Source organism: Thamnophis elegans, chromosome 4 (assembly GCF_009769535.1).
Source record: "Thamnophis elegans isolate rThaEle1 chromosome 4, rThaEle1.pri, whole genome shotgun sequence".
Lineage (NCBI taxonomy): Eukaryota > Metazoa > Chordata > Lepidosauria > Squamata > Colubridae > Thamnophis > Thamnophis elegans.
The window spans coordinates 14,335,288-14,363,170 of record NC_045544.1 but is presented as its reverse complement, the minus strand read 5'-3'; the positions used below and the strand labels follow the sequence as shown (position 1 = coordinate 14,363,170).

The 27,883-nt window shown below is 38.9% G+C and overlaps 1 protein-coding gene across 1 annotated transcript in view; it reads right to left on the bottom strand.

Moving 5' to 3' along the window:
• The window catches only part of LOC116507204 (CD109 antigen-like), a 79,136-nt gene that overhangs the window by 10,050 nt on the left and 41,203 nt on the right, over nt 1-27,883 (bottom strand). Inside the window, 11 exon segments of the mRNA XM_032215179.1 lie at nt 9,807-9,872; nt 9,978-10,136; nt 11,043-11,266; nt 11,987-12,066; nt 17,492-17,743; nt 18,355-18,436; nt 20,916-21,092; nt 22,239-22,351; nt 22,353-22,369; nt 23,292-23,510; nt 24,971-25,084. Coding sequence (XP_032071070.1) covers nt 9,807-9,872; nt 9,978-10,136; nt 11,043-11,266; nt 11,987-12,066; nt 17,492-17,743; nt 18,355-18,436; nt 20,916-21,092; nt 22,239-22,351; nt 22,353-22,369; nt 23,292-23,510; nt 24,971-25,084 — 1,503 coding nt within the window.

The window sequence follows — 27,883 nt, the reverse complement described above, 5'->3', positions numbered from 1 at the left end:
CATTTGGGCATCCATTTGAATTTTTGAATGCAAATTGAATTTTGAATAGATCCAATTAACTGAATGCAATTATTTACGCATCAAACAGATGCAAAACAATGAAAAATTTACAGGAAAAATATATAAGATTCTTTGAAAAATCAGTTTCATGGAAAAATGTACCAAGAACTGGCATCATCCTTGGAAGTGGATGGTCATTAGACTTTGCTATGTAATATAATATATTATCCAGAATAGATTCAAAAAGTGAAATGGAGTTCTAAGATGATATGATTCATTCTTCCCAGATGTTTAAAAAGCTTCTCTCTCCCCGCCTGGTTTTTTGCCCAATCCTGTATAGGCATAAATCAGGAAGTCCAATGCTCTTATAATGAATAGTTAGACATGGCTGAAGGGTTGCTATTGACTTGAATTACAACTGGTAGCATTGTCATTGCTAACTCTGAATGAAGGGACAGGTTCCTCTTTGCACATGATGTAATGATGGTAAAATATATCATGTCTTCAGTTCATCTACTCAGAAATTCCAAATGTGATCATCCTTTATAGGCTGCTAACATGTAATTCATAGCAGATGATAAATCATGCAATGTTAATTGCTATTATTACCAGCCATTATTGCATTCTGTATTAGTACATATTTTTTTAAATGGGAATTTCATGTATCATTTGCTTAAAAGTTTTTTATTGTATTTTTTTTGGCAAATGAATCTATTAATATACACTTGGCATATTAATATCAATTCTAATGTTAGAGTACTTTACTATAAAAGGTTTGACTATAAATCAGTTGTAAGTGGTATTATTAATTTATCTATCTTACTTTTGTTAAGAGTAATTCAATCCTGATTAACAAACTGCAATCATTCTTAAAGGATGGAACATTAACATAAGAACAGGAATGGCACAGTTTAACGCTCTCCAGCCTAGAAGTTATGATTTAGGATACTTTAGGAAGAGTTGCCTTCGGCCTTGCAAAGGTATTTTGTACATAACAACTGTGTCGTAAATGAAAAAACGCTGGCCAAGTAGTCTCTTAATAAGAGTTACGGTAGAATTTAGATTACTGCATCTAAATGTGAGGACTAACCATTTTCCACTCCAGGTGCCATGGATTATGAGCCCTGATTACGCAGAAATGGCTCTGTGGATCAGGATTATTAGTTCTGTTTCACTTGGCTTATCTACCTATTGAGCTAAAGCAGAAAAATAATAATTACTTGGATAAAAGCAATAGCAATAGCAGTTAGACTTATATACCGCTTCATAGGGCTTTCAGCCCTCTCTAAGCGGTTTACAGAGTCAGCATATTGCCCCCAACAATCCGGGTCCTCATTTTACCCACCTTGGAAGGATGGAAGGCTGAGTCAACCCTGTGCCGGTGAGATTTGAACTGCAGAACTGCAGTCAGCTGAAGTAGCCTGCAGTGCTGCACTCTAACCACTGCACCACCTCGGCTCTGCCCTTAGCTTGAAAAGTTTCTAAAATGGCCCATTGTCCTTACAGCTCCAGAATAAAAGGGAATCTATTGTTTCCCCATTTGCTTATTTAGTTAAACTATGCATATGCTGTCCTTTCTTTTTATGCAGGTTATCAAAAGAAACACAGGAAGTTCTTGACTTACAACCATTCATTTAGTGATTGTTCAACGTGACAATGGCACTGAAAAAAGTTACTTATGACTGGTTTTCAGACTTACGACTGTTGCAGCACCCCCAAGGCCCCGTGATAAAAATTCAGATGCTTAGCAACTGGTTCATATTTATGATGCTTGCAGGGTCCAGGGTCAGGCAATCAGCTTTTGCAATCTTCTGACAAGCAAAGTGAATGGAAAAGGCAGATTCACTTAACAACCATGTTACTAATTTAGCAACTGCGGTGATTCTCTTAACAACTCTGGTCATAAAAGGTCATAAAAACTTACTTAACAACTGACTCACCTAGCAACAGAAATTTTGGGTTCAGTTGTGGTCATAAGTCAAGGGCTACCTGTAGCAATTAAAAATATTAAATGTACCTCAAAAACATTTAGAGCAGTGTTTCTCAACCTTGGTGACTTTAAGTCCTGTGGACTTCAACTCCCAGAATTCCCCAGCCAGGAATTCTGGGAGTTGAAGTCCACAGGACTTAAAGTCACCAAGGTTGAGAAACACTGATTTAGAGCCTCAAAAACCAGTTGACTAAATGCACTCAGAGGTGACCTCTCAAAAGGTGATTTCCTCAGCTGATGAGACTTTAAATTTCATTATGACCACTCTGAACTGAGTATGAAAAGCAACTGACAATCGGTGAAATTGTTTCAGCCAAGGGTAATATGTGATCTCCAGGGGACACCACTCACTAACTATATCATTTTTCTGCAATTTTCATTCTCAAGAGGTGCTGTAAAAAAAATGCTTGGCAATAAATTAACCTTGAGGTTATCCATTGCATAACCAATGCTTCCTATCGGTCTCCGGACTCGCTTCAAGGTGCTACTCGTTACTTTTAAAGCCCTACATGGTATCGGACCTGGCTACCTGAGAGACCACCTCCTGCCATTTACCTCCCAACGACCAATAAGATCACACAGTTGGGCCTCCTCCGGGTGCCGTCGACCGGACAATGCCGGTTGGCGGCTCCCCGAGGGAGGGCCTTCACTGTAGCTGCACCGGCCTTGTGGAACGAGCTTCCTGCTGAGATCCGGACCCTCACCACCCTCCCGGCCTTCCATAAAGCGACTAAGACCTGGCTGTTCCGGCAGGCCTGGGGCTGTTGAGTATTCCAGCCTCATTTGATGTCATGGATGCTGTGTTGATTTTAATTTTGTAATTTTAAATGTTTTAAATGTTTTTATTGTTGTTTTATTTGCTGTGAGCCGCCCAAAGTCCCTAGGGAGTGGGTGGCATACAAATACCATTAAAGTTTGAAAGTTTGAAAGTGCATGGATTTTAGGATTTTTAGTTTGTCAGCTAAAACTGCTATGTCTGTCGGTTCCACCACAAAACCGCGTTCGACTAATGGGCGCTCGACGAAACCGCGTAACTGACGTCATCACAGGGCGACAACAGCGCGGAGACAGAAGCACGCTGTAAACGCTAAACCTAAAATTAACCCCTAAACCTAATCCTAAACCTAACCCTAAACCTAACCCTTAACCGAACCCTAAACCTAACCCTTAACCTAACCCTAAACCTAATCCTAACCCTAAACCTAACCCTAAACCTAACCCTTAACCTAAACCTAAACCTAACCCTTAACCTAACCCTAAACCTAACCCTAAACCTAACCCTTACCTTAAGTTGAATCGGCTTGCTTTCAAAGCGCTATTTAAAGCGCCCTTCTTTCTCCGCGCTCGCTGTTGTCGCCCTGTTGATGACGTCAGCGACGCGGTTTAATCGGGCGCACTTTAGTCGAGCGCGGTTTTGTCGTGCCACAATGGCTGTCTAATGTTAATGCCAAGTCCAGAAGACCCACTAGATTACAAAATTGATCCTTAAGAGAGTTTCCTTCTAACCAAGTATTACAGGCAGGTCTCGACTTACAACAGTTCATTTAGTAACCATTCAAGATTACAACAGCAATGGAACAAGTGACTTATGACTTACGATCACTACAGCATCCCCATGGTTACATGATCAAAATTCAGACACTTGGCAACTGATTCATATTTATGATGGTTGAAGTGTCCCGGGATCATGAGATCAACTTTTGCAACCTTCCGACAATGGAGTAGCCAGATTCACTTAACAACCGTGTTACTAACTTAACAACTGCAGTGATTCATTTAACAACTGTAGCAAGAAAGGTTGTAAAATGCAGTAAATTCACTTAACAACTGTCTCACGTAGCAACAGAAATTTGAGGTTCAATTGTGGGCGTAAGTCGAGGACCACCTGTATGTCCCAAATCCTGACATCCAACTCCCAGCGTTATAAATTGCCATGTCTTATTTTATTCCTTCACATCTAAACCTAGGGTCATCTGGAGACATTCAGAGCCCCTAGAAACTTTAGATCTTAAGTCTGTAAGAAAGGAAAGTTAAATATTAGCAGCACTTTGGTGGTTTCTGGCTCTCAACTTGAGAATGACACTTCTCTGTGGTTTCATATTGGAATCAAACAGAATTTTCCCTTCTTTAACCACACCTTGGCATTTCTGATATTGTCATCAAATCCTACAAGCTGTCTTTTCAATGCTACCTAAAAAAAGATAAATATACTGATAATATCATATGCCTATGGACAGTTAAGTGTTCTGTCCCCCCTTCACGGCTCTTAACAAACAGCAAGACGAATAAACTTAAAAGGAACTTTCTTTATCAATTCTCAGTTCAAACTGGCTTCAAGCCCAAAAATAACATAAATACAGTCTCTAACGAGATAACAGAATACAAAACAACTCTTACAAGCAATGCACTTCTCCAAGTGCAGCCTTGAATCAGGGTTACAAGAAACACGAAGCACTTATCCAAGTGTATCTTCCATAAATCACGATTGATGATCAAGCAATGTTGTACCAAACAAGGAACGCACGAAGGAACGTTGACTCCTGTGACTGGGGCGTGGCAGCATCCATCCTTTTATCTCCAAACCTGCCTCTGACAAGCCCCAGCTGCATAATGAATCTTGTATCCCGAAAAGACTCACAGCAGACATCTGCTGAGTCACAACAGTTAAGTAAAAGACTCTCTCATTCCATGTGTTAATTACAAACACAGGATAGGTATTAAGTTTTTCAAATCTATATATGTTTGAGTCTATGCATTTGGCATCTAATATTTATTTATATTTTTCTTAAAAGTGTTTTAAGTTGTTGATAACTTGATGGCACATCAAATTTGATTGTTGTTTTAAAATAAGCTGGTATATTTGTAGCAATTTGACTGCTGTTAAAAACAATTCCAGCTGAGTCCACCACTGTCAGATATGATGGATGAGCAATTTATTGCCTGCTGTGATATTTTCAAATGTTGGCCTTCATTAATGGACTTGAACGTATTTTCAATTGTATGGGGTTTTTTTGATAAAAAAATAAATATGCTTTCTGAAAATCCATATACCCAAATAGCGGAATTTTATAACAAGCCCAGCCCTCTCTAAAATTTTATACATAACCTATTCTTCAAATTCTGTTTGTGGTCTTGCGTTGCTAATGTCACATATTCTACTGTTTATTTGTACTGGACTCTAATCGACATGGAATTTGGCTCATGTAATCCAATCGTTTTACAAGGATTAAAGATAAAAAGATTTAAAACAGGCCTGGGGTTTCTATGCTAACTGGATTCTGTGTCCCTAGTATCTCTTTGATCCACAGAGAACACCATTTCCTTTGACAGGAGTCCAAATATGGAGACAGGTCTCCACATGCCAAGATACTTTTGTAAGTTGTTTTCATTCTCCTTCTCATCTTCCCCTGGGGAAGGCAGCATTTGATTTGCTATGTCGGGTAGCGTGTGAGAATTGGACAAAAGAGCAATATGCTACTGGCCGACAATAGAATGACGTGTACACATTTTGCCAGGGTTAAAAAAGAAAGATATATAATGAACACTGAAATATCTAAGCAACATTTTTTGTGGCAGGGAAGAGAGAAGGGAAGCAGGAGACCTTTTCTGGAAAACCAAGTGACTATTTTTAAACCCAGTGGAGTGGCCACAAAGGCTGAAGAAGGGGAGGAAGACACTGCCGCAAATAAGGAATTGCATGAAAATTATAGCTACCACATTCAGAGGTGGGTTCCTACCAGTTCGCACCAGTTCGGTAGAACTGGTTCATCAAATCTACCGAACCGGTTAGAAGAGGTTCCACCAGAAAGCAGGCCACACCTACAGAAAAGGTTCCAAAATTTTTTGAAACCCACCACTGACACACACAGAGAGAGAAAGAGAGAGAGAAAGAGAAAGTGAAAGAAAGGAAAAAAGGAAGAAAGAAAAAAGAAAAAAGAAAAAAGAAAAAAGAAAGAAAAAGTGAGAGAGAGAGATGAAAGAAAAAAAGGGAAAAGGGACAGAGAGAGAAAAGGAAGGAAAGAGAGAGAGAGAGAGAGAGAGAGAGAGAGAGAGAAAACACATGGTCAGCAAGCCACTCCCACCAGGTCACATGGCCGGCACGCCACTCCCACAAAGGAGGCCACACCCACAGAGTAGGTTCGAAAAATTTTTGAAACCCACCACTGACCACATTCCACACCACTTACAAGGAGCCCATTATTATTATACTGAATTGTGGACTGGGTCGCATTTTTATAAAGGAAAACACTTCAATACTGATAGTAGTGATGTTCAGAATTTCCTGAAAGCCACTGTAGATCCAAAATAAAGTCTGTTATGCTGCAAGCTGTACTGCAGTTCAGAATAAAACTGTTCACATCAAGAAGTCTTGGTGCTGATTTAGAGGATCCATTCCTGGACATAGAATAATAATCTTAAAGTGACATTTAACAGCATCCCAATGCTATTACAATTACCTTCAAGAAAACACTAGGAGCTTAGCAAGAAAGGAGAAAGCAAAATCTCTTTCAGTGAGACCTTCATACACAGTAATTAGAATCAAAACCATACAGGGCTTCGAGGGGAGGAGCTGCCGCCGTCGGGAGCTCAAAAAAGCTCCTGCCAGGACTCTGGTTCGTATATCTTATAAGATCTATAGATATCTCCCCTTTCTGGCAGAAAGGGGCAGAGAGGAGGTCAGTCGTTAGGATCTCTTTGTAATTCATAGCTTTTTTTTGCTGTGAATGGAGAAGAGATTCAACATTAGCTGAGCCTTTACTCCGGCCAGTTTTCCGCGCTGCCTTTTTTGCAGCCTAGGCAGATTGCCTCCCCCCCCAGGACAAAGCTAAGCTATTTAAAAGCCAATCCGGGCGGGGACCATTCCCGAGGAATTTCTTCTATTACTATTTAAAATACCAGCTTCAATTTCGCAAAAGGCTCCCTTTCTTTTTTAGCTGCGTCACAAGATGGCGATCTCGTAGCTTTTGTGTTTGATGTGACGTACCTAGTAAGCCCTACCCTCCTGAAGGCTTCTCCGTACTAATTGCTAAAAGATTAACTGAGGGGAGCACAGACTTTGATTTTTGGCTCGCTTGATTGCTTGTCTTTTATTCTTATTCTGGAATGGCTCCCAAACCTAAACAGAAGCGCTTCCTTAATAACATATCTCCCAAAACTGCTATGAAGTCGCTACCCTTGTCTCCTACACCCTCCACGGGAGATTTGCTAACACAAGAATTCCTTCTCAAAACGCTTAATGATTTCAGACAGGAGATTAATCAACTGATATCGGATTTATGTGATCAATTTGATGCTAAAATTGCTCAGGCAAAGCAGGATATGATCGGAGTAATGACAGTCATGACAGATTATATTGCTGAAACGGAAGACAAATTGGAACTTTTGGAAGAAACTAATCTTAATCTGATATCAAAAATCCAAATGTTAGAACAGGAAATTGAATCTGCCCAAAAAGAACTTGTCATGATAAATTATAACAAGGCTGCCTTTGCTATACGAGTTAGAGGACTGCGTGAAAACCAACAGGAGAATTTGAAACAGACATTCTTTGAGGCTTTCAGTCGCTTGGTGGGAAGTCCGGGACTTAACTTTGATTGGCAGATTCAAAGAATTTACCGCCAGAATTCCTGGGTAGCAAAACAGCGACAGCTTCCGAGGGACATAATAATATACTTTACTACAAGGGAATCTAGAAATGAGATAATACAGAGGCTTTACGGAAAGAGGTTGATAATTGATGGGGAGGACTTGATTGTTTTTAAAGAGATACCATTTCAAATATTAAGAACAAGAAGACAGTACGCTTTCTTAACCGAAGAACTCAGAAATTCTCAGATTCCATACAAATGGGAAGTCCCAGCTGGTATTACAGTTACATTTGGCAACCAAAAACACCGCATTAACTCCGTCGGTGAAGCCCGAAAATTTTACTACGAGACCCTGAAGGCGGGACTTCCTGATTCATCCGGATCTGGGGAGAGGCAAGGAGAAGGAGAAGACAAACAGCGAGACACGTGGCTACAAGGCGGAGGGTGTTGTTTTTCTCCTCCGGAAGGGCAGAAGACTAAAGAATAAAGACTAAGCGATGTTTTTAAAGTTTTATGATTTCTGTCTGGGATAAAATGGAAAAGTGGCATATCAATGATGAGACATGGAGACTGAAAGAAGCGTTGCTGATTGTGGACATATATTGTACAGAAGTTTTGTCTGAACTCTAACTCAAATTGTGCATGAACTATTTTCTTAGGCGAGGAGAGCGGAAATTGTGATCTTTTTGAGTTGCGGTTTGGGACGAACGGAGTTGGGAGGTGCGTGGGAGAGTGAAGGGCAGCGAAAGTTTAATTAGATTACCTGGGGCTAGAACGCAAGCTGATGTTTGTTTGAGTTGCTATATCAATATAAAGTTAAGAAAGATTGGTCGGAGAATCTTCAGGAAAGTGGAGTAAACATGGGAGGAGCAATGAATGTGGATAAAATATATATGTGGATATGGATAAAGGCAGGGTGGAAGGTAAAAAATTTATATGTGGAGGTGGGTAAGGATAGAAAGGGAGGTGTTGGAAATGAAAAATGAAAGAAGTATTTGAGTTTAATGGTGTTATAGAAAGGTTTGGATATTTGGATAAAAAAGAGATAAATTAAAGGTCTGAATAGATAGGCAAAGCAAGGAGACTTTTAGTTGGGGAATTCTAATTGATCAACTTACCTGGCTCTAATACAGTTTGAAACCCTGCAAGTAGCAAAATAATCGAAATTTGGAATGAGTCACATTGTTTAAGATTTACAGATAATGGGAAGCTGTGTTAACGTAGTGGGTTTATTGACCCTTTTTGTTTCTTTCTTCTTTTTGTGTGTGAGTGTGGGTGTTTTTTATTTCTTATTTTCTACTATTTTTCCTTTTTCTTTTTGGCTTTATTTTTATTTTATTTTTTTAATTTTAAAGTTAGCTGGCCTTATTATACTCAAATGCTTGTTAAAGAATTATGCCGGGCATGGGACCTGCGAAGCCGTAAGGGGGTTAGGGAGGGGGGATTATAAGGGGAGGGGGGAGGGTGGAATTACAGTTTCAATCCTTAGAACAATAAGAATTCACTTGTGTACTGCGGCTCGTTTTTCTTTTTTTTTCTTATTTTCTTTTTCTACTTTTATTGTTAAAAACAAATTGAATTGTATGGATACACCAAAGTGAGGAGAAGAGGGAAAGAGAAGGGAGAAGTAAAGAGGGAATGAGAGGGAATGTATGGAGGGTGAAATGGAGGGAGGGGGAGATGTCTGAGGGGGTAGGGAAGTAGAAGAGGGGAATGCTGGAGGGGTGAAAGGAAAGTTGGAGGGGGAGAAGAGAGGGTGTATGGGGGAATGAAGTGTTATGTGGGGTTTTTGTTTTTTTTTCCCTTTTTTCTTTTTTTTTTTTTATTCACAGTATATAAGTGATTGTATAAAATGAAAATGAAAATGAAATAAAAGATATATATATATAAGAATCAAAACCATACTTTCCAATATGATAGGCACATTGGGGATATTACATAATTACTGTAATTAATTAATAACATTCTATTAGTATAGAATTGCTATATTAATATATTACGGGAATCAAAGCAGTTTTTAAAAGACCAAACAAAAGAATAACATATGGAGAAAACAATCTAAAGTAATAAAGTCATAAGGAAACAGCTGTGACTTGAATCTGAATCTAGTTTGTACTTAATATTCCACCCTTGATCATTCAAATATGATCCAATCAAATGGAATATTTAATTCAATCCAAAATCCTTAGAGAAAGAAAAAAGACAAAAAAATGACTACATATGCCTACCTGTAAAATAGCAAGACCATGGCCGTTGGCAGAAATTGTAACTCTAACAGGCTGTGCAGCTGGAAACTGAAAGAAATGGCAGATTTTATTATGGTCAGAAAAGCATTCCAAATTAGATGAATTTCCTGAAATTGAATTCTTTTTTTAAAAAAAAAAAAAAAACTTCAGTACCTCCTTGGTCTTGAGAACAAAACGGTTTTCATGATCAATTCGGAAAAACGTTGGATTTTCTTCCATGGATCCACTCACTGTCACATCTATTTCTGTCACAGAATCAGCTGTAAGTGCTGCAGTAAAGCTACTCAAGGCCTGCAGAGCCACTATGGTGTCCTACTCAGAGAAGAAAGAACAGTCTTTGTTAATATGAATGTGGATGGAGTAAGTAAATCAACCAGGTTAGCAAGCAGCACCTAGGCCTGGCTGATTTCAGAAGCTAAGCAGGTACAGATCTGGCTAGTACTTAGATGGGAAGTCATTTGGTAATCCTGGAACAATAGGTTACATTGAGATTTTTTTTTAAAAAAATCTTCACATATTCACTCCAAACGCTCACTTAAGTATTGTGTTTTATTATTAAAAAGGGCAAAGTCAGCAGATATTCATTCATGACAGCAACTATAGTTTCATCTTGCAAGGCACACATTTGCTCACTCAATAACTCTTACAGAAGTAGGACAGATTTAATTTATCATAATTTGATTTGGTTTGGCTCAATCAGTGGGTCTTTATCATCATATCAGAATCAGGCCTCTCTTGCTTGTCTAATAAAGCACATTTAAAAAAGCTTATCTTAGCAATGTGTATAACCATTGCATAATAACCCATAACATTGCCTTGGTGTAAAGATATGAACTTAGATCTTGCCAAGCCTGAATTCGATTTCTGACATTTTAAAATAGGATTGATGAATCAAATGCAACCATGCCTTTGGCCCATGTAGAAAATTAACTGAGTCTTTGGAATGCACACAGAGTAGAATATTCTGGCCGGCTTTCCTTAGAGAATTGAAATGTTTTCTAATTGTTTTTTTTTAAATCATGGATATATATAAATTTCTGGCAATGCAGAAGGCCCTAAGTGAAAAGCTCATCAATCAAATTTCACAGAGTGTTTGACAGATTCCTGGTTCAAAATTTCAAATGAAAATAATATATCCCTGGGGCCGTATAAAAATTTAATGATTAATTCCATAAATGCCTGATAATTAGGTTTGTTTTTTTTAAGATAATTTCTAACCTGTGTAGAAGAATAACCTCCCAGGTGATTTCTTTGCTTGCTTAGCCATTTCATAATTGGAAACCCTTCTAACAGTCTTTGTTGAATAAAATGAGACAAGAGAGCATAACCTGCAACTTCAATATCTGCAGAACGTGGCTGCCAGGAACTGGAGAGTCCAGAAGATGGTGATGTCCAGAACCTTAGTTCTCCTGGGAAGAAGAAAAACAGAAAGAAGCCTTCACCTCAGAAGAAAAGGATACAACTTTGTACAGTTGGAGAGTTTATTCTTTTAAAGTTTTTTTTTTTTGACCAGAGTGAAATCAATTACTTCTTAATCCTATAGTTTCTCATATTTAAAGACTAAAAGAATATCCATGCTCCGCTACGAAACCATATGATCAGGCTTGATGAATAATTCCCTCACGACTGTCAAAGCATTCACTAAGGCTGCATTACTGTTACTATTAGTCTTCTCATCGTTCCTATCACCCATCTCCTCCCACTTATGACTGCAGGACTAACTTTGTTGCTTGTATCCTTACGATTTATATTGCTATTGATACTTTCCTGATTGCTTATTTGTACTCTATGACTACCCTTAAATGTTGTACATTCTTGAATGTATCTTGCCTTTTTATATACACTGAGAACATATGCACCAAAGACAAATTCCTTGTGTGTCCAATCACACTTGGCCAATAAAGAATTCTATTCTATTCTATTCTATTCTATCTGTGCCCCAAAATCAATTTCACATTTACCAACTTAACAAACTAGAATTTGTTCTATTACAGGTAAAGTTTTTCTGTACTGTAACTTTCGGCTGTTTGGCTAGAAGTGAAACTGGCGGAAGAAATCCATTTCTGAATTACAACCCTCTCCTCTATTTTGGCCACAATGATGACTAGATGTTCAATTCAGTGTATAACATGGTTCCCAACTGGTGAATTTTGTTGCTTTACTATTCTCAAACATGGCAGGAAAGCAAGCACCAGTTATTTTTTCTTCCATCTTTAAGTTGCGCTTAATAGTTTCATTTGGGCTAGAACAAGAAATGTCGGTAAAACTTTTGTCATTTTCACCCAGTTAAAAAATAAAGGAAAGAAATGGCCAGCAGTTCACAAACATCTGCTGAATTTTTTTAAAAATACAACAACCAGGACAGAGTAATAGTTGCTGGAAGTAGTCAAACTTACTGAGATGGTCAAATTGGCCTGTGTGATTAGAGAAAATACTACCTATCTTTTTTACTCTATTTTTACTTTGCATTAAAAATTTTACAGTTGTTTTTAAAAACTTTCAATAAGATTATAATAAACAACAACACAACTATAGTTTCTCTTCACTTGAGCTAGGAGAAAATTGGCAGAATAACTGTCAGTTCAAACAAACAAGCAGACAGAATACAAAATGGCGAACAAAGGAAAAAATGGAGTCTGAGGACATGGATGTAACCCATCCTGTCATATACACTTCAGCCATTTGGAAGAGAGGTATTTGTATAAGATGGAATGAAGCCCCAAGAGGCAGGCCTGCTTGTACAAGAAAAAGAGTGGAAAAGAAAACCAGTAATTTTGAGGCAATTTTGAAATCTCAGGTGGGCTTTGCCTTTTCAGAAGGCAAGGGATCGGCTGAGGACAATATCATCTGTTCCAGAGGTGGGTTCCTACCAGTTCGCACCTATTCGGTAGAACCGGTTCGTCAAATCTACCGAACCGGTTAGAAGAGGTCCCACCAGTGGACCCGGAAAGCAGGCCACACCTACAGAAGTGTGGGAATCTGCCCCATAATTGGCCAGGTAGATTAGCTGTGATCAAGAGAATAATAAACTATTTGAATTGATCCCAGTGAACATTTGCCAAGAGCCATATGGAAAAAACAGTCCTGGGAAAGCTTTTAGATAAGGAAGCCGAATTCATTTCAAGTGTTTATGTGAATAGCAATACACAGATACACACAGGGATGAGAGGCCTCTATTATCTGAGATATAAACACACAGAATTAGCCTTGCATCCTTTTGCCGCCTCGTGTAACAAATCAGTTACTCCCAGATGCCTAATGTAGCTCTCTGTGTGATTTACAATTCTATACCTCCTAATTTCTCCTAATCAAAGCAACAGTAAAACCGTTTGTTCCTCCTCCCTGCTCTCCTTATCAGGATGTGGAATGCCAGGATGTGTAATCAAGAAGTGATTTGTAACATACTGTGAAATCCTTTGTTTGTACTAACTGCTGACCAGTTTCTTTGAACTTTCCTAATAAAAAGTGTTCTGGTTAAGCCAGAAACCACCATTTTCACCCAGCCTGCAGTGTGCGTGTGTGTCTCATTGCCAAAGCAGCCTAGGAATCAGAAATTCGTGGAGTGGTCCATCGGATTGGGAGAATGCTTGCATCCTCAATGCAAGCTCATTCTTTCAAGTGGTGACCCCGACGTGATCCATTTTACAACGCCAGGAGTCAGTCGAGGTGCGACGCAGGGAGGCCCTGACAGGTCGGACGGACCTACAGCGTGCCCAATATCCTCATCTCTTACTCAGCGCATTTCGTAAGTATGGGGACAGGTTTGTCTAAGGGGCAGAAGGCCCACCTTAAGGGAACAGGACCCCTGTCCAGAGAGCAGAAGGCTCACCTTAAGGAAATTGGACAGATTATTGGAGCTCATAAAATTATATTAAAGGATAAAACTGAAATTCCCACAAAGAAAGACACTAAAGAATTAATGAGATACATTTGGCAGAACTGTCCGTGTTATCCAACATTTGGATCCCTTAATATAGACACATGGACGAAAATAGGCTCCTATTTACACGAGGAGCCCAGACCACCTACAATCATATTAATCAGCTGGAAGGCTGTTTTAACCGCTCTCTGTCTTCATCACGGAGACACATTCACGCTTTCCAAAAAGCAGGCAGATGAATTAGCATCTTTAAACCCCACCGCCCCTCCCAAGTATGAGGAAACAAAGGCTGTAGGGGGAGAGAAAAGGGAAAGCAAAGAGGAGATTTTAAAGCAAACTCCTCAAGAAGAAAAATCCAACACCCCAGAAAAACCTGATATTCCTCCTAAATATGAAAAAGTAACAACAGAAATTGCAGAGGAAATTAAGGAAACAGAGATCAAACAACAAGTTCCTCAGGCAGAAAAATCTAATATTTATCCAGTTTTAAAAAGTACTGAGTGCTCACTCGGTCCCCTCACTGCAGGAATGCAAAAAAAAAGAAGTGGGGAGGACGTGAAACTGGAGGACCTAAAATTAATGGCTGCTTTTCCTGTTGATTTTACAGGACAAAACCCTGTGTTCACTCCCTTGCCATCTAGTGTTTTAAAAGATTTAAAATCAGCCATAGTAACTTATGGCTTATTGTCTCCATATGTTCAAGGCTTAATTGCAAGTTTATCTGACAATTATGCTTTGTTACCGGGCGAATGGTGTACACTAGCAAAGACAGTCCTTAGTATGACGCAAGCAATGATATGGAAAGCCATATTTAAGGAACGATGTGAAGTGTTGCAAAGAGATCATGCTAATTTCACTGTTCACCAGTTACAAGGAAGGGGAGATTTTGCCACATTTGCACGACAAATGACCATCCCCGAGAACTGTTTGAAGGTAACCGGGAAAGCTGCAGTATTTGCCTTTGCACATTTGGATGGTATGAAATCTGCTGCCACTTCTAGCTTCACTACTATTAGACAAGAAAATGGGGAATCATATAGCAGTTTTGTGGAAAGATTGCAGACTGTAATAAATAGAGAAATTAATAATGAAGTAGCTCAAACAGAGCTGATGATAAAGCTAGCCTTTGAAAATGCTAATGAGGATTGTAAAAAAGTCTTGGAACCTCTGAGGGGAGATCCCACGAAAACCTTGGTAGATTACCTACGCAAGGCTTCAGTGGTAGGGTCCGCTGCGTATCAGGCACAATTAATGGCTGATGCATTCATAGTAAATCAGAACAATCAAAAACCCAGAGGACCAAAGGTGGGAAATTGCTTTAATTGCGGGAAGCCAGGTCATTTTAAAAATCAATGCAGAGCCCCAGGGGGGGGAGCAAGTTCAACCACTAAGAACAAAGGAGCCCGGGCTTCCGGGGGGGCGGAGCCTGTCGCCGAGGAGGGCTCAACCGAGCTCCTCTCAGAGATCTGGTCTGTATATCTAAATAAGATCATAGATATCACCCCTTTTTGGCTATAAAGGGGCAGGGAGTAGCTCTGTGTGCTAGGGTCTATTCGTAATTCACAGCCTTTCTCTTTTTTTTTGGCTGTGGACAGAGATTAGATCCAGCGTGAGCGGAGCTTTTATCTCCAGCCAGTTCTTCTCAGCTGCTTTTTTTTTTTGCAGCCCTAGACAGGCGATCCCCCCCCCCAGGACAAAGCAAAGTTGGTTGAAGCTAGGATTAATACGGGCGTGTCCCACTCCTGTGAGATTTATGCTTTTATTACTATCTTAAATACCAGCACCATTTGTCTTAGAGGCTTCTTTGTTTAAACGGACTTCAAAATGGCGATTTCTCTCCGTTGGTGACTGATAGGGGATGTACGTAGCCGGTTTTACCTTCCTGCAGACCGCTCCTTAACAAAATAATTTTTTTTGTTTTTTTTGGAAACAGAGGGGAGCGAAAGCACTGTTTATTTGTTTATTTATAATGGCACCCAGGTCAAAATCGAAGCGTCTCTCTACAAATGTGCCTAAAGAATCTATGAATGAACTTAAAGAATTTACACTGGAATCGTTTCCTACTCCTGGAAACACCAAACCTGAAGTAGTCAGCAGCAGCCTGAAGATGACGAATGTGACTTTGTCGAAACGTCGCCAAGACATCTCCAATTCTACGCGGGAGAAAACCCGAACAACTAGAGACCTACATACTAACACCCGCGAAAACCTCAGAAAACATATATATATATATATATATATATATATATATATATATATATATATATATATATATATATATATATATATATATATATATGCATGCTAAAATGTGGGAGGAGCTGCAAAACATCAGAGCAAACTGGAATTGAGCAAAACAGTACTAACTGTAACCCTCTAAATATGCTTGGGAGGAGTGGACTATAGAAAGTTTGAAGTTGTGACCAAGCTCAAAAAAGGAACTTACAATCCAATGTCCATCTGTACCCTCCCCCCCCCCATAGTCAAGTGGGTGCTAGGCAGGTGGCCCATATTTTCGGCCATTGCAGCATCCCACAAACACGTTACTTCCAATTTCCCCCCCAAAAAATGTGTTTGCTTTAACGGCTACAGTATTCAATTAATGACTACTGCAAAAAAATCATAAAATCAGGCACTATGTGATGACTCGTTTTATAACCATCGCAATTTACAACCGAAATTGCGGGCTCAATTACAGACACAAGGCAAGGACTACCTGCACTGAAACCTTAAAAGGCAGAAGACAGCTAGCAAGGAAACGTAGTATGGTCATGAACAGATCATATATTGTGGTTTTCAAAATTCCAATTTTCGCTGCCTGCTTTAATTTTGGGTCTAACAAAAACATCACTATTACTTATGGTGGTGGTGATAACTGCAAGCCATATGCACTTTATATGTTTCTTTGCATTTAATCCCATCGAAATTGATTTGCACTAAAGAACAAAAACTGCCTTAATAATAGTTCCTATAAATATTATGAAGCACGTAACTATTGACTTAGAATGAGATGATGCTGGAGGATTTTGAACTAACCTTGTTCTTATTAGAATGCCTATAGCAATACTGTGGCTTCTAGCTATTTCTGGCATCTACCTATATTTATCTTGGACCAAGCCAAGTTGTTTAATTCCACACAAAAGAAAAGAGAAATTATTTCGGAAATGTAAATATGAATCTATAGCTATTATGTCATGCAGGCACAACAATCAATGCCCAGGTTCTCCTTCATTACTAAATCTTTTGAAAAGATATTTACCTACTAGGAGTGTGACTCTTTAGGAAACAAAAGTCAATTCATGTTGCAAAAAACTTTCCTGCCCTATTCCACTTTGTAAAAGATAAAGTCCCCCACCCAAACAAAAAGCTCCCCATTTCTGCACAAGTGTTAATTAATCTCACCATTAATCAAGCAGAATACTGTTCTGCAAAGATAAAGCCTCATTTGAGAAGAGCAAGACATAATATGCTAGTATAAGAGGTCCCAGATTCAATTCCTGGCCTTTTTGAAGTAGAACTGGAAATAACTCCTGACTAAATCCATGAGCTTTTGGCAATCAATATAGATTACCCTTCCTCTACTCAGCAGATGTTCTTATACACCCGTATTCCCATAAAACTAATCAGATGTGTAATCCAACACATCTGCAAGAAATCAGATTGTGGAAAAAAAGGATTGGTTGCCTGACTGAGAATACTGCAACTTCAAATGCATTCTTTGGCATTATCCTGATTTAAAGCACTAGCCTATAATGTAAACAGCTTGACGGTAATTTATTTCAAATACATTAAGATCACTATCATTACTACCTCATTGAACTGATATTCTAATAGAGCAGTCAAGATATAAGCTGTCCGTGAAACAGAATCGCTAGTTCCTCCTTGAAGCTCGGTATGTAGAACTCGTCCAGGCTCCTCAAATTCTCCATTGAATTTCTGATGACTGAGGATCCAAGCAGCTGTTCTCTTTGGGATATATGGATCAATATCAATGTATGATTGTGCTTGAATGAAACTTCTTAATACAAAAGCTGATAACCTAGAATGAAAGTATAATGAAAGTATACAGTTAAACATGTTTGCCCAAACTAATTCTTTTTATTAAACGATTGATTTAGATCAGTGTTTCTCAACCTGGGCCCAGAATTCCCCAGCCAGCAAGGTTTTTCATTTGGAGAAAATAGATCTCAAAGGCCTATACAGCCCATTTTATTATGTGAATTTGTAATAAGTTATAATTTTTAAAAAAGGGACGCGGTGCTTCAGTGGCTAAGATGCCAAGCTTGTCGATCAGAAAGGTTGGCGGTTCGAATCCCTAGCGCCACGTAATGAAGTGAGCTCCCGTTACTTGTCCCAGCTTCTGCCAACCTAGCAGTTTGAAAGCAAGTAAAAATGCAAATAGAAAAATAGGGACCACTTTGGTGGGAAGGTAACAGTGCTCTGTGCGCCTTCGGCATTTAGTCATGCCGGCCACATGACCACGGAGTACGTCTTTGGACAGTGCTGGCTATTCAGCTTTGAAACGGAGATGAGCACCGCCCCCTAGAGTCAGGAATGACTAGCACATATGTGCAAGGGGAACCTTTACCTATAATAAAATAAATTATGAAAACTACATATTGGGTACTGTGCAACAATATAAATACTCACCATGTACTCCCAGAGGGATCACTGTTTCCAAAGGCACTGAAAGAACCATCAAATCTTTTATAGAGAAGCTCTCTTTGATAACCTGAACCAATGAAATATGAGAAGCGTATTGAAAAAAACTAAGCAGCCTGCATTGTCAGGAGATGCTGTTCTGAAAGATTTATCCCGCACTGAAGCTAATAGCCTAATCTGCTAAAATCCACACGGATTCAATTTACTCCAACACTGTTTATATGTTCCCATTATGAAGTATAAACAACATAATACAGAGACAGGCAACTTCTGAGAGCTGGAGACTAAAATTCAGTTCCCAACCTTCTGAATGTAATATCCTCAGAAAGGGCATTTAAGGGATTAAGGGTGAGAATGGGAACAGAGAGGCTTTGGGAGGTAAAGACCTACTATTTCCTCTATTAACTTCATAAAACCTGAAAGTAATGTGAAGCAATACTATCCCAAAGTGGTCATTTTGCCAGAGAATATCAACGGCACCATTTCAGACAATGAAAAGTCTACAGGTAAGATATTGAAAGATGGCCAACAGGCCGTAAGTAATAGGAGAATGAATAGGCCTGTGAAGAAACATAAAGCCAAATTTGTAAAAAAGCTGGTGAACGTATGGAAGGAAGAGTTAGATCGTGACCCGACAAATGCGCGCCCGACAACAGCGCGCCCGACAACAGCGCGCCTGACAACAGCGCACCGACAAAACCGCGACATCGACAGCACGCCCACAAAGGCATGCAAACAAAAGAGCACCGACAGAAGCGCGATTACGGTTAAGGTAAGGGTTAGGGTAAGGGTAAGGGTAAGGGTTAGGTTTAGGGTTAGGTTTAGGGATAGGTTTAGGGTTAGGTTTAGAGTGCGCTTCTGTCGGCGCGCTGTTGTAGGCACGCTTCTGCGCTCATTCGTCAGCGCAATTTTGAATTTGCGGTTTTCTCCCCCACGGTTTCATCAGCGTGCTTTTGTCAAGTGCACATTTGTCGGTGAACCAAGTTAGATAATAACGCTTAAATTATTATTTAGCAAAACCTTTTCAGGAATGTGGGTATGTAATATAAAATTTAAGCTATATTGGTTGTCCACTATTGTATTTTATATACATAATTCACAATTAAGTATCAGCCTTAAAACGAGAAATAGAAAGAAATTAAATACTACTACTCTACCAGAGGTGGTATTCAGCAGGTTCTGACCAGTTCTGGAGAACCAGTAGCGGAAATTTGGAATAGTTCAGAAAACTGGTAAATACCACTTCTGACTGGCCCTGCCTCCATCTATTCGCTGCCTCCCGAGTCCCAGCTGATCGAGAGGAAATTAGGATTTTGTGGTAACCTTCCACTGGAGTGGGGAGGGAATGGGTATTTTACATATCCTTCCCCTGCCACTCCCACCAAGCCACGCCACAGAACCTATAGTAAAAAAAATTGAATCCCACCACTGTACTGTACCAATAATAACAAAATAACCATTACTGTTACTATTATCAGCCAACAATGCAAAGTTGAATACTTGTTTTTAAAATTAAAGACCGTTTCTGTTTTGTCTAGAAAAGAATTCAAAGAACATGAATTATTATTTGAATGTTCTCAAAGAATATTAAACCCCAAACCAGGTAATGTTTAAGTGAAACAATAATTACTGAATTTCAATTTAGCATACTATGACTCATTTTAAATAACTTTAATAAAACTAATGTTTGGAGAATTTTAACAAAACCATGGCAAAATAAATCAATCTACAGGGGGTGACAGACTGCTTGCAGACTTCAAAGAGGTTTTTAAAAAACAGATGTTCATCGTTTTTTAAAGTAACTGTGCAACTTTGGAGTAGCCAAAGTTCAAATGTCAGGCGAAATGTAACCCATGGAGTTCAACAAAGCAAACAAAACTGTTTCTATGGTTGGCAGCCTTTGTTCTATCTTTGTGGGAGGCTGATCTGGGGCGTCAGTCTAAATATAGTTACTCCTGGTATGATATTACCAAATTTAAACTAATTTAAACTTCAATTTAAAATGTTTTAGGTTTAGGTTTAGGTTTTATTCAACTTGTATGCCGCCCTATTCCCGAGGGACTCAGGGCGGCTAAAAAAACCAAGGGAAGGGGGGGGGGGACAATACAAAAGGGAAGGCAACAGAAACAAACAACAATACAAAACAATTTAAAAGGTCTCAACAAGCGCACCAATTCGAGTAGGGGATGGAACTCAACAGCCCCAGGCCTGCTGGAACAGCCAGGTCTTAACGGTTTTACGGAAAGCCTGAAGGGTGGTGAGGGTCCAAATCTCCATGGGGAGATCGTTCTGGGCCAGTTGTATTCAAAAGGCAATTATGTAGTCCAGGGACATCTGCAAATCATATGGACTGTTAACTTCATAACAATACAAAAATGAAACAACTATATGGAACCAGATTCCTAAGGTAGGTCTCTAATATGCATGCTACAGTAGTGTTACAGCTTCTCTCAAACAAAACCTCCTTTAAGAATGAACAGCTGGTCAACAAATGCTTTCAAAAGAATTCACATTGAATTGCAATATTTGTTATCCAAACATATCCCTACCTTCTCTCATATAAGACACAATTTTTGATTTGAATTGGGTTTGGAGGTTGCCTGTTTTACTCAAATAATCCAGAATATAAATATTAGGTGCAAAGTTAATCATGTTTTGTTCCCCACAACCATAAGGCATCTTGACCAGTGACTCCAAACCACTAATAGAGGAACTAAGTGTATGACCTGAAAGATAAAATTTGCAAGTCAGTGATGGAAGGGGCAACACTAACAGTAAGTAAACATGTAAAGGAAGACCAAAGTGGGGAGAAATTAAAATAATCTATAACAAACTTTTTAACCAATTATCTCAACCAGCTAGCTTGTTTTTAGGATCAAGATCAATGTAAGTATTACTATGAAAACATATTTTAATTATAGGCATGCCCAAATGAACTAGTCTCTTAATGTTTAGACTTCAATTTTCAGTAACATGTGGTTGTTACTGAGAATTGTGTGAATTGCGAAATTTACATGTCAATTCGGTAAGGCTAGGATAATATAGAAATCCTCCATTATGGTACTGACATTCAACCATGGAAGATTAGACCAAGATTAGATGACATCAGCATCATAATTCTTTTTTTTTTCAAATCTGCAAACAAAATTAATATCAATAAAAAAGATATTCATCATATGCAGCAGATAAAGAATGGCATGTTAATTTAAGCAAGACAATTACCATGTTTCCCCGAAAATAAGACAGGTTCTTATTTTATTTTGACTCCCGAAATAAGCACTTGGCCTTATTTTCGGGAAGGTCTTATTATTTTTGAGGTGAAGGAAGCAGCGAGCATGGTCACCTCATGGCTGCTTCTGTGTTGCAATATTTTCAGGGAGGACTTACTTTCAGAGAAACAGAGCACGTTAGTGTTAGTAAAAAAAAGATAATGCAATAAACCAGTTACATAAATTGATATGTATAAAAGTACCTCAAGAATTATCACTTTTCCATCCATAATACACACACACACACACACACACACAAGCAATAGCAATAGCAGTTAGACTTATATACCGCTTCCTAGGGCTTTCAGCCCCCTCTAAGCGGTTTACAGAGTCAGCATATTGCCCCCAACAACAATCCGGATCCTCATTTTACCCACCTCGGAAAGATGGAAGGCTGAGTCAACCCTGAGCCGGTGAGATTTGAACAGCCGAACTGCAGAACTGCAGTCAGCTGAAGTAGCCTGCAGTGCTGCATTTAACCACTGCGCCACCTCGGCTCATAACACTAATAACTAAATATATAATTAAATAACTAACATGATGATTCAGCCAGCAATTAGATAGGTCTAAAACTGTATTCTGAAGAAATACAGTTATGCTTACCAGTAACTGTAACTTGCACTCTTTCACTGCCAGGAACTACATCAGAGGGGAAATTGAAATTCAAAATTTCCGTAAGGTTAGTTCTTTTGGATAAGTCCAAAAGAACTGTCTCTTTGTTCTAATCCTTCAGCCTATTAAAAATAAACAAGTATTACACATGTAAACAATAATTGCTTGTGTAAATACACACCAGTTCCAAGCATCTGAATTTTGATCGTGTCTCCATTGGGATTCTACAAGAGTTGTAGACCCTAGGACAGCTTGTAAGTCACTTTTTTCGGTTCCACTGTAACTTCAAATGGTCACTAAACAAATGATTGTTTGTCAAGGACCATATTAGCCATTGATTCTCATTCTTCTACGAATTGCTCCAGGCCGTTTCTGAAGCCTGGTAATCAGCACAAAATTTCATACAGTTCACAGAGTTTTTGAGTGACTGTGGGGAAGGGGGAATATATTCTGAACACAGCGAGCCAACACACAAATTAAAGTTCCTGTAATTTAATAGTATCAATTCTTTCATCCCTTTTAATTATGTCTATTAAAAGGTACAATTCAACAATTTCTGAAGGAGTGCTAAGAATCACATTCAAGATTTTTCATCTTACAGAGCAAATGAAAAATATTGCAAAAGTAAGCATCTTCTTCATGTGCTCCTGTTTCAGAAGCCTGAAAGATTTCATCACAACTGAATCTTATATATAAGTGTGGCTTTGTCCAGTCACTCACGGTCTGTATCAGGAACTGGAAAATAGATTTCAATATGTCTGCCATAACCTCATTTGGCAAACCAGAAATCCTGCCTTACTTAATAAAGTCTATAGGAAATTTATCTAAAAACTGTGAAGCTGGTTTATTAGACCTCACTTCAAACCACCCCCTCAGCTTCAAGACAACTCCAGCCTCATTTTCTTCAGTATTTTATTATGAGATTGTCTTACTTCTTTGTGAATGATCCATAGATGCTTTTAAAAATGATCAAAATGGGACTTGGGTAAAAGCTTCTCAGCTATCCCAGAAAAAGATTCTTGAAATATGGCTCCTTTAAATTACCTTCACTAATAGTCTCTGGAGAATAGCATCTGAAGCAATGGGTGATATTGCAGTCACTCTGATGGGGATTTCTCCAATCTGCTTTGGCATAATCGGAAAGAAGACAGTCTTCCCAGCTTCACTTGGTATCCAAACAATATGTTGGTTTCCAATGGCATTTATATCATTAGAGAGATTAAAAATCTCAAAGCTATCACTCGTATCAAGGGTAACTCTCACCTACAAAACAGAAGTGGTTAGTTAACGTTTTATTCTACTAGCACTAATAGTTAACACTATAACTACAGCATTGGAGCTGGGGGAATGAATAGAAGAGTGAAACCATATTTTGAAAAGAGAGAAAGAAAACAAGGTATCAGAGGAAAACTCCCTCCGGAAACAAAAAAATATATACAGAATTACAACTGGAAGTTCCTAAACTTGGCAGAACATAAAAATGCTCCTACCAAAACACTGATAGCAGAGGTGGGTTCCTACCAGTTCGCACCTATTCGGTAGAACCGGTTCGTCAAATCTACCGAACCGGTTAGAAGAGGTCCCACCAGTGGACCCGGAAAGCAGGCCACACCTACAGAAGAGGTTCCAAAATTTTTTGAAACCCACCACTGGTCCTTGGATATGATTATTCTACACTATCATGCTCATATTTATAAAACTCAGTGCCTCTGTGAAAGGTAAGGATGACTACTGCGTTTGTGGTGCAATCAGAACATTGTGTGTGTTGAAGTTGTTTTAACGCAAACCAAAGATGCCTTTTAAAAAACAAGTTTACATCATATTCTTATGCATGCCAGTGCTGTGTGTGAGGTAATTTAAGGTGGTTCTGACAAGTGTCGTCGGCATCTTCATATCCGGTCACATGGGGGGCAAGCCACTCCCATCCAGTCACATGGGTGGCAAGCCACTCCCACAAAGGAGGCCACACCCACAGAGTAGGTTCGAACAGTTTTTGAAACCCACCACTGACTGATAGATATAAAGGATATGTGCAGAATCACGAGACCTTGGCCACAACATTGCAGCATGAAGTGGCCAAAACAATTTGAGCCTCACTAAAGCTTCAGTTGTAATTCAATATTTTTGAGGTAAGATAGAACTTACAGTAAAATGACAAAATGAATAGTAGAGTGGGGATCGGAACGACTAATAATTACAAAGGAGCGGTTTATCTGGTTTAACTCTCAAGCGGCAATATATTGGGGAAGGGAAACTTCCTTTGTTCACATCCCTGTGCTCATCTTCAGTTCTGCTTATCTTAGAAGGATTTTGAAGTGCGTTACTGAGCTCTTTCAGAAGAGCAGAAGCAAAACTGATCTTTTTTTTAATCAACCCACCCAATTGGATCTCTATTCCCAACTTCTCAAGTCAAGGATCTGATGAGAAGGAGTACTTGAACTGCGTGGCCTATGAGTAAAAACCAAGCTGTTTTCCATATCTGCCTCCAAACTAAATCATCGGATTGATGCAAAACTCCTAATATATGCATAAGCATAACTATGTTCGTATTTTCTTTTAAACTAGGCGGGTAACTATACTTAATAATACTTACTTTATAGTTAGTAAGTATAAAAAAATCAATCAGACTGAAATTAACCTGGAGTGGTAATAGCAAAGAAAATGCAATAAAAAGCAGTATATGTATGTATGCATGTACATAAACAAAGTTTCAATATGTTTACCTCAGTGCTTTCTTTCAAGTAATTGAAGATATTTACTTCCAATATAAATTGTTCTCCTCTTATGACACTAGGAGGAAGGTTTAAAGAAACAAAAAAGGGCTGGAAGACTTGTAACTGAAAAACAAAAGTTATGCATTATTAAACTATTGTGGGGTACTATTTATTAATTAAGAATTAAGAGAAGATAACACTACCCTATTTTTGAAGAGTTTTTCCTGAGAAAATGGAAAATTCTGAGAAAAGGATTATAAAATATGTCCTAGCTTTACATTGTACTTAAAAAGACGAAGAGATTAAATATATTTGGCATGCTTTGACATATGCATGCCCAATAAATTAGTTAAGAGATAGATAAACTTGCTTCAAATTCTCAATTTTCAGACATCAAAAATAGGAAGAATCAAGTAGCAATAGCAGTTAGACTTATATACCGCTTCATAGGGCTTTTAGCCCTCTCTAAGCGGTTTACAGAGTCAGCATATCGCCCCCACAGTCTGGGTCCTCATTTCACCCACCTCGGAAGGATGGAAGGCTGAGTCAACCTTGAGCCGGTGAGATTAGAATCGCTGAACTGCAGATAACAGTCAGCTGAAGTGGCCTGCAGTACTGCACCCTAACCACTGCGCCACCTCGGCTCTTAAAGCAGAAACAGCTGGTAATGATTAGAATTAGTTGGTGCTCCATGTTACAAAAATATTTCCCATGTTTCTCAACTTCTTTTCTGAAAAGTGGTGCTTTCTATATCTGTTTGAGGCATAAGAAGTTCGAGCCAAGGTGGCGCAGTGGTTAAAAGCAGCACTGCAGGCTACTGCTAGATCAGCAGGTCAGCGGTTCAAATCTCACCGGCTCAGGGTTGACTCAGCCTTCCATCCTTCCGAGGTGGGTAAAATGAGGACCCAGATTGTTGGGGGCAATATGCTGACTCTCTGTAAACCGCTTAGAGAGGCCTTAAAGGCCTATGAAGCGGTATATAAGTCTACTGCTATTGCTATAAGTACAACATACACAAGCTCCCTTACCTCATCTCAATTCTGATGGCACTGACTTTCCCTCTCAAAAAGCAAAGATAAGTGCTACATTCCTTAAAGTTCAGCAGCTCTTCAGCACTACTTGTACTCTAAGTGAGGTCATGGTGCTTACAACGCACCTCTTCAAGATGAATATATCGCACATTTTTTTCCTCATGCCAAAATATGAAACAATAATGTGATCTATGAGATCTCAGTCATGAACTGAAATTAAAGAATGATTCCCCACATATTTCCAAGGTTCCAATTAACATTTGGACTCGCTATGTATTCATAAAGCAGATAGTCAAGGGGTTAGCAGAGAGTGATGGAGTCTGGTGGGGGAGGGCCTTCTCTGTAGCTGCCCCGGCCCTATGGAACGATCTACCCCAGAGATCCGGACCCTCCCCACTCTCTCGGCCTTCCGTAAGTCTATTAAGGCCTGGCTATTCCGGCAGGCCTGGGGCTGTTGACCTCTTGAATGAGGTCCAGCCCCATTAAGGTTGAGTGCATGTTGTCTTTTAACTTCCCTGTCTTTCTATTTTTAAATTTTTAGTATTTTTTAAATTGTTTTTATGTAAGCCGCCCGGAGTCCTTTGGGATTGGGCGGCATATAAATTTATTAAACATTAAAGGGAGATGACTTTCAAAGAGGGAAGCCCATCTGTATATGTAACTCTTGAGTAAAATCTATGACTCACACTATATTCACAGTGTAGTCTCCATCTGCATAACACTTTCCTTCTCCTGCCCTATCTTTACATATTTTAATCCTCTATCAGGTATGGCAGTCTGTGCATCTGATTAAAAGTTGCTACCAAACTCTCTCAGATTTTGAGAGAGAAAGATCTGCAAGGAAATTAGCAGGAAAATAAATGGGATGGACTAGATTATAGCAAAGCAAAATTAAACCACACAAAAGTAATTTCTGTTAATAATTTACCCAAGTTAAAACTGAACGCTCTATACATTAAAGCCTGTGAAACCCTCAGTTTCTATACAAATATTTTTCAGGCACATTAATATGTAACATGATGTAACCATATGGAAATCTCTGAATAGGAACTAAGCAAGCCAAGAATGTACAGTGATGAAATCAGTCACCGAGAAAACCGGAGTGAAACTTTGGTTTTGAATGTACAAAAGGTGTTCAACTGTAAGCATGTGCAGCCAAGCGTATCCTTTGAAAATAAAGCCTGAAAGTGCCTCATTGAAACAAATCTACCAATATAAGTTAAATAAATATTAACAGTATTTTGCATCTAATCCTAAAATAAACTTTAAGATCTGAATCCAAAAACATTGAATGACAGGATGCCTCTAAATATTTTTTTTCATTACGTGTGTGAGTGTAGGTGCAAATTCAAAATGTGGACCTCGACAAACTTTTTGCTTTAGTAAAATCTAAGACTTCACACTGAGTGTTGTTTATTATATTAATTCCATATTTTAAACTAAAATTCTTATCCTAAAAGAATCCAGGTGTGAGCCTCATAGCACCAAGCCCATACTATTTCCATGTCATCTGAGAAACCCTGGAGGAGGAGCCAAGAGTATAGAATATTGCAGATCTTACAGAGAACAGGAAGTCTTCTCTATTTTTAAGGCAACAAAATGTTAACTTTACTGTGAAAATGCTTTGGTTGTTTACTCACCAACCCTTTTTTCTTATATTGGACTGCCCTCTACAGTCTGTTCATCTCTTGCAATGTTCTAGTTGTTTTACTAGTTTTGCTTTTCTAGACTTCTAGACTTTTCTAGACTTCTAGTTTTGCTTTTCTAGACTTCTAGACACAACATATCAAAAGCTCTTCTCAACAATTTGCTGTGCTCCCCTCCGCTGGTTTGACCATCTCTACAATTTCAGTAGAGATTGACAAGAGTTTGCTGAGCTATAGTATGCTGG